The sequence below is a fragment of the Talpa europaea genome (genome assembly GCF_964194135.1).
Source record: "Talpa europaea genome assembly, chromosome: 9".
Taxonomy (NCBI): domain Eukaryota; kingdom Metazoa; phylum Chordata; class Mammalia; order Eulipotyphla; family Talpidae; genus Talpa; species Talpa europaea.
This window is the reverse complement of record NC_140076.1, coordinates 117,297,388-117,305,230: the sequence shown is the minus strand read 5'-3', so window position 1 is coordinate 117,305,230 and position 7,843 is coordinate 117,297,388. Positions and strand designations below refer to the sequence as shown.

Sequence of the window (7,843 nt, the reverse complement as noted above, 5' to 3'; positions counted from 1 at the left end):
CTCAGAGGAGCTCAGGGCACAGAGTCTCGGGAGGGTGGACATCTGGTGGCCGCAGGGGCCTCTCCTGTCACTGGGGCCAGGGCGGTGACATGTTTCTGGGTTCATGTCAGCTCTGCACCCACCCCCCGTTCAACACACTCCTGCCCCGGTTTCCCTTGCTGTAGGGGTGGAGCAGGGCAGCGCCTGTCCCAGCAGCCCAGGAGACATGGCCGACGTCCAGGAGCAGAGAAGCACGTCTGACTCGCAGTGAGTGTCCCTCTCCTGCGCCACCAGCACCGCGGCCACAGGCCTCGGCCGCCACCGAGGGGATGGAGGCAGCCAATGACAGCGCCCAGGGCAGCTTCGTCCTCTTGGGCTTTTCCGACCGACCCCGTCTGGAGAGGGTCCTCTTCGTGGTCATCCTGATTGCCTATCTGCTGACCCTGCTGGGCAACGCCACCATCATCCTGGTGTCCCGGCTGGACCCCCAGCTCCACACGCCCATGTACTTCTTCCTCACCCACCTCTCCTTCCTGGACCTCTGCTTCACCACCACCTCCATCCCGCAGCTGCTGTACAACCTCAGGGGGCGGGACAAGACCATCAGCTACGCGGGCTGTGCCGTCCAGCTCTGCCTCTTCCTGGGGCTGGGGGGCGTGGAGTGCCTGCTGCTGGCCGTCATGGCGTATGACAGGTTTGTGGCGGTCTGCAAGCCCCTGCACTACGTGGTGATCATGAACCCCCGGCTCTGCCTGGCCTTGGTGTCCGTGGCCTGGGGCTGTGGGGCAGCCAACTCCTTGGCCATGTCCCCAGTAACCCTGCACTTGCCCCGCTGTGGTCACCGAAAATTGGACCACTTCTTATGCGAGATGCCTGCCCTGATCAGGATCGCTTGTGTTGATACAGCAGCGGTGGAGGCCACGGTCTTTGTCCTGGCCGTGGTCATCGTGCTGACGCCCCTGGTCTTGATCCTCATCTCCTATGGCTGCATCGCGAGGGCTGCGTTACACGTTCGAGCAGCGTCAGGCTTACAGAAGGTCTTCAACACCTGTGGCTCCCACCTCACTGTGGTCTCTCTTTTCCACGGAAACATCATCTACATGTACATGCAGCCCGGAAACAGCTCTTCCCAGGACCAGGGCAAGTCCCTCACCCTCTTCTACAACATTGTCACCCCCCTCCTGAACCCCCTGATCTACACGCTCAGAAACAAAGATGTGAAGGGGGCACTGAGGAGGCTGCTGCTGCGTGACAGAGAGGTGGGGCAAGGCTGAGGCGGGGCGCAGCATCCCCGCCTGGGTGTGCTCCCAGGAGGACTCGGATGGCGCCTGGCTGGGCCGTGTGAGGACCTGTGCTCCAGCGCAGCGTCCCCCCCGGATCTCACAGACGGCATCGGTTGCAACCTGCTGACTGTTGTTGAGTGACCGTCATGAACCAGACCCCCCCAGGGCCCCCAGATGTCTGCTGTGCTGGCCCAGGGACAACGCTAAACAAGGAGCACCAAACAGGCTGCCTCAGTGGGACAGGGGCATCCCGTGCAGCCTCCCTTGATCAGTGTTGCCTCTGTGGTTGTTTGTTTTCAAGTTGTTGATGATTTTCTGGGAACTTCTGCCTATGGTCAGCCGTGGCAGCCAGGAGGGTGGAATCGGCACTGATGCGTCTTTGCTCCAAACCCCACGTCGTCTTTCAACAAGTTATATGGGTGTTTCCTTTCCTTTGTCCCAACCTTTATTTATTTTCCCAAAGCCATGACGATCCTGGATGCTGACTGAAGTGAGAGCCTCACTGATCCTGGGGCAAACAGTCTTTTCCATAAGCAAAGTGGGACTGCGCCCGGGAGGAGTCTGGTGGCTCTTGCGCCGTGGGAGCTGTTCCGGAAGCCACAGGGTCAGGTCAGTGTGTAGATCCTGCTGCAGACTCAGGAGAGAACGCGAGTCAGTCCTCACGGGGACTTCTGGTTCCTCTGTAGGTTTAGAGCTTCCGTTTCCTCAGCTCTCTTGGCCTGGAGGAATACCAAGGCTCTCCGTAGGCAGAGCCGGGCAGATGCTGGGCTTCCACCACATCCCGCCCTCTGAAGAACCCCAGTGGACCGAGGAGGCTGGGACCCGTGGCTCGGGCCTCTTCTACTTCTCTTCCTGGGACGCCAGGACATTTTATTTTTGTCTCATCTTTCTCTTCTTTTGTTTAATCCCCTGGGCCCCGTTGAGCATACTTTTTTCTTACGCCACTAATGCCCCTTCCACCCCATTGATGACTAGAGAGAACTTCCAGCAAAATCATCAGCCATCTCACGTGGAAATGAACCCGTGTTAAAGAGCCTGTTTTGCGCGCAGGACGGAGTCAGTCAGGAAGACACATCCTACATCGACTCAGTGGACACGTCAAGCCAATTCAATTTCCTGAGGAAAGGAATGCTGAGCTGGCTTCTCCACTGGAAGCCATCCCATCTCTAACAGACACGGCAGAGCTGTCATGTCCTGAGTGGGCTACAACTTGCAAAAAGCGATTCCACTCCTAGGTATTTACCCAAAGGACACAGAAACATCCATTCCAAAGAGCACCTGCACCCCTATGTTGATAGCAGCACTGTTGACAATAGCTAAGCTCTGGAAACAACCCAAATGCCCAAAAATAGATGCCTGGGTCAAGAAGAGGTGGTCCATATACACCATGGAATATTACTCAGCACTCAAAAAAGATAAACACATGCAATTTGCAGCAACATGGATGACGCTGGAAGGGATCATGCTCAGCGAAATAAGCCAAAAAGAAAAAGAAAAATACCGGATGGTCTCACTCATAGCAGGAATCTAGAAAACTTAAATAAGGGACCAGGAAAATGAATAACTATAAGAAAGTGAAAATCAAAATCAACAAACAACTATGAACCAGAGACACTCTATGGGGGCTGGGGGGCGGGAGGGGAGAGATTGGGGTCAGAATGGGGGGGTTGCAATTGTATGGGGAATATAACAATAAAATTTATTGTTTAAAAAAAAAAGTGCAAACTAGGTCACACCCAAAGCAAAGGGTCTGGAACCCGCCAGCTGAAGCGCATGGCAAACATAACACGCAGCTTCCCCGGGAAATGCGGCCTTTGGTCAGCAGTGCTGGGACAGTGCTCTGGGGGTCTTTGGTATGTGCTCGCCACTCTCGGGGTTTTACTTGAATTAACTTGTCCAGGCCTCAAGAATGATGGTCGGTGATGACACATTGAGGGGACTAACTCGTGACCCCGAAATATACTGTGTCAGCACTGGACTGTCTTAAACTGATGGTAGTGAACACCCAAAAGACTCAGCAAGAGCTTTTTATCCACCCACCCATCCACGACCTAAATAAATTTAGCTAGAAGGCCCTTCCAAGCTGCCACCAAGGCTAGTTCCTGTGAATGTGACCATGTGTGTGGACAGAGAGGACCTAGCAAAGCTGCTGCTTACAATCCCTCTGCCCCTCTGTCTTCTGAGGGGTACAATGGGTATTGTCGGCTGGGGGGGGTCTTTTCATCTCCCCATGAGCTACCATCCTTCCCTCTGATGTCCCGACTGCTAACTCCTCTCCTTAGTCCAGGCCGACGCATCCTTCCCAGCTGCCCAGCTGCCTTCGGCCTCTCCGTGCCTGCGGACGGCCCACACACAAGTCAGTTGGCTTTTGCGCTAATCGGTCTGATGATACCGTGATTGTGTCCAGCCAGGAGGGGTCAGACCGGCTAGATGGACCCAGGCCCTGGCTGATGAAGACTCCATCTGAACTTGAACATCCTTCCTCTCTTCAGAAGGGAGCCTGGCCGGGAGCCTGCTGACTCCAGAAATCAAAAGCTCTGGAATGAAAGTCCTTTCAACACTGAGAATCAAACGCCTTGCGACTGACCAAAGCCCCACCTCTGAGAGAGGACGTGGGCGCGCCCCGGACTAGCTCACACGCAAACGACCACAGGTTGCCGATGACGGGCAAGCCCAGCTTGCGCAATGCTAACCGGCGTGCAAAGTCCTGCTCACAGCCCGCCCGGAGCCTGCAGGACGCAAGAGCCCAGCAGAGAGCAGCGGCCGCGCCCACCCTGGCTTCCAGCCCAGGCAGCAGCCGCCAGGTCCCCCACAGCTTGGCCGCTCACCCCTTGGCTCAATCGCTGGCCGTGGGCGCCTCACGGGCACCGCTGTCTGCGTGGGGACGCCTCCCCATCCCTGCCTAGAGGCTCTCAAGAGCCCCAACAAGGTTCCACCTTGTCTGATAACAAAGTTGGGGGAGGCTGCTCCCCTGCAACCAGCCAGGGCTGAGAGACGCTGCATGGGCCTGGAAGTGGGTGCAGGGGTGTGCCGACGGCCTCTCTGCCACATTACGAATCAGAGCCCCAAGAAGACTGAGGGGGCCCAGGACACTCCACCACAAACCTGGCGCCCAGGCCTGGCGCACGCTGCAAGCTGAGGAGTTGGGGAAGAGGCAGGAGGAAGGTCCCCCCCATGCAGCGCGTGGGACCCCGCGGCCTCCCAAGGGAAAGGAGCCTCCCAGCCCCACAGACAGGGCACGGAGAAGGGGGGCCAAGCAGGCCCGGCCAGCCCCCAGCTGGCCGCATGAGCCTCGCTCCTGGGCCTGGCCTGTCCCCACGCGGTGCGCTGGCCGCCGCGCCCAGCATGAAGGGCGGCGAGGGAGACAAGCAAGGTGGCCGCCGGAGGCCCCGGCCCGGGCCCGCCATCACCACCACCATCGAGGGCCCGGCCGCAGCCGCAGCCTCGCCCCGGGCCACCCACAGACCTCAGTCGAAAGCATCTTCCTCAGGCTTTAGCTCCCACATTCTTGCCTTTCTCACGTACAAATGACCTACCAGAGAACACACGCTGCTCGTGCCGCCTCGTGGGGAGGTCAACATGCCCTGGAAGATGACAGAAAACCGGCCTGTCCCCGCCCCGCGCCTGTCCCCTCACGCCCGCCTCTCCTGAGACCCGCCGCCTCACCCTGATGTATGTCATGCCCGCCTCCCCCCCACACACCGGAGCTGGAGAAGCCGCTGCCCGACCCCTCTCCACCAGCCTCGCCTTCCAAGGTAATCAGTGTGACTCCAAGACTAGACATCCTCGCCCTGCACAGCGCTGCGCAGCGTTCTGTCAGCACCAGGCCGCGCCCAGGCCTCGCTGTGCCCCGGTCCCGTCCCTTCGGGAAGGTGCGCACGCCTCGCCGAGCAGATTAAACACAAGTCCTTGCGCTCCTCCCTGGTTCGATGGCGGCCTGGGGCGCCAAGAGGGGCAGGGGAACGACCCTCCTCTTAAAGGCCGAGTCCCAGGAGGTCCTCAGGCCCCAGGACAGAGAACGGAAGGATTGCTCCGCCTGGGAAGCTGGTGGTCGTTTTCCCTTTTTAGCCATAAAAATGTTTCCTCCTCTGTTTAAAAAAAAAAAAAAAAAAACACAACACAAAGTTCATCTAAATAAAACACTGGCGAGCTTACTGGCTTTTTTCAAGAACTCGTGAGCGGTCTGAGCAGTGGACCGGGGAGCTGGGGGCTGCGGGGCAGGAGAGGCGGCCCCAGCCGTGGGGCCAGGGGCTGCCACCCAGGATTGGTGCCTCAAAACTGTTCAGCTACTCCTTTCCCGAGCAAATGGGGCTTTGCTCAGATGCTGACGGGAACCGGGTGAATCACCTTTTCAACAAGGTGGGGGATGTGTGTGAGGCCGAAGCTGTGGTTGGTTCAGAAACGGTATTTTTAGGACATCATTGTTTATTTTGAATCTTTTGTTTAAATCCAAGAACATGCATGACCACAGAGGATGAGACGCAGCCTGCCTCGTGCATCGCTCAGGCCTTCCAGACGGTCAGCCCCCCGCGCGCCAGGGACGCGCGCTGCAGAGGGTCTCAGGACAGGCAGAATGACTTCCCGCCCCTGCCGGCCAGTCTCTCAGCAACCCCAAGCCCGACAGCGTCTATGTTTATTGAAGGGGGAGCAGCGACAGTGTTCTTAGTTGAAGTGAATAACGAGCAGGAGTAAACTAAGACGGCGGCTGACAGAAAGAAAGGTCTTTGACAGGAATAACTCCTACAAACACTTCCATTATTTTAGTTCTACATTTAGTTCTCCGTCCAGAGTTTCTCCTTAAATGATCTTTACTCCAGAAAATTCCCACAAGGCTAGGATCTTCCAGTTAACAAGCCATGGGGGTTGTTTGTTAAAAATACAAGCAGGGATAAAGGCAACAGACTATCAGACTACATTATCAGCCCCATACGCGGGAACCCGGGGTGTGACTGCACCACAGCACCACAGGTATCCCCACACGGCTGTGGGCCCATCACCCTGAGAACCTGGTACCTGACTGACCAGACTGTTCCGTGGGAGGCGACTTACTCCTCAGTAAGCACCCGCTGTGAAACCACCTCTCACACAGTTTAGCCTTATGTTGGCTAAACTTGGGGTTTTAATTTAAATGCAAAGGGCAAAAACCAACCATTGGAAAGGAGAAATACAAAACAAATGATGTGGCGTGATAAGATTTCCCATACTCGGTCTGCAGAGTGAGGGTCTCAGCAGCTCCCGGCCACACAACACGACAGCCAGACACGGCGGGTGGACTGACTGGCAGCTTCTCACTCACTGCGGACCTAAGAGATCCCGCAGATAGATACGAAAACATGAGAGCCAGGACTAACGTGTGTCTGCTGTAACGAAAAACCTCTCAAACAAGAACGCTGAGATAGCAGACAGCGAGAAAGGACTTGACTGTTAGTTGTAATGATATAAATCAGCATTTGTTGCGAAATTAACGATTTCTACTTTTAGTCTACTAATATAAATGTAGATAATTTATCAATTTCATAAAGAACTATATCAAGAAAATCATTGGCTTGAACCTGCTATTTTGCCTTTGAAAAGTTATCAAGAGAAAATATTTCCTAGAAAAGGGAATTCTATTTTTTAAAATATATGGATGCTAATTATAATTAACTAGTTATAACTAATATTTGTTCATTATGTTAGCAAAAGCTGTAATATTTGTGATTCTAACAACCAGTTAGAAGTATATTAAGTTTAAAATAAAATAAGAGAAAAAGTCAAAATCACAACAATCTAAAGGAAGAGGTCAGGCCCTGCTGCCGCGAAGTCCCCTGCTGGGTCGGCGTCTGGGGCCGGCCGGACGGACGCTCACTGCGGCTGTGGGCCAGGACGCTAGGTGGGCCTGTCTGCCAAAGGCCAGGAAGGCCAGGCTGTGAGGAAACATCCCGGCAAGGCTGCCCCATCGCTGGGTCCTCCTGAAGTGGAGTCCAGGTGTGCGCAGGAGAGGCTACAGGGTCACGGTGAAGGTGACAGCGAGCCACACCTAGGGAACCACGGTGGTCTGTGCACGCTCTGGTGACTGCTGCTTGAGCAATGTTCTGGTTTGAGGACATTGGCTACCTGGAGAGGTGAGACGGGTGGGCCAAGATAGTAGCCTAGTGCCAGGTGATCCTGTCACCCGCCTATTTCTGAACATGCTTCCTCCTGTTCTTGCGCCACACTCACTGAATGTCTCCTCTGTCCAGAGTGGCTGCACTGTAGGGTGCCCCCTCCAGAGAGTCCCCAAAGGGCTAATTCATGCAATTAATAAGCCACAAGCTGTTTGTTAGTAATATAAGCAAGGACAAGCAATGCCAAGTAGATCAGGATATATTATAATTTACCAAAAATGGACAAACACTCATTAGGCATTAGGCAAACACTATCAAAGCTATAACATTGTGCTTCCCACAGTTAGTAAAGCAAAACCAAAGTACAATGTCACTTCTAACATGAACCAGCAAGTGCAGGAGGGAGAGCCTGTCGTGGACCACAGAAGAAAAATATATTCACTCCTAGGTATTTACCCAAAGGACACAGAAACATCCATTCCAAAGAGCACCTGC

General features: G+C 55.0%; 1 protein-coding gene across 1 annotated transcript; it reads left to right on the top strand.

The window, feature by feature from the left end:
* Positions 1-308: 308 nt before the first annotated feature.
* Positions 309-1,450, top strand: LOC311177170 (olfactory receptor 2W3-like; the record flags this gene model as incomplete). Its single annotated transcript, XM_084242984.1, has 1 exon — positions 309-1,450. The coding sequence occupies one exon, from the start codon at positions 309-311 to the stop codon at positions 1,251-1,253; it is 945 nt and encodes a 314-aa protein (XP_084099110.1). The 3' UTR covers positions 1,254-1,450.
* Positions 1,451-7,843: the final 6,393 nt, after the last annotated feature.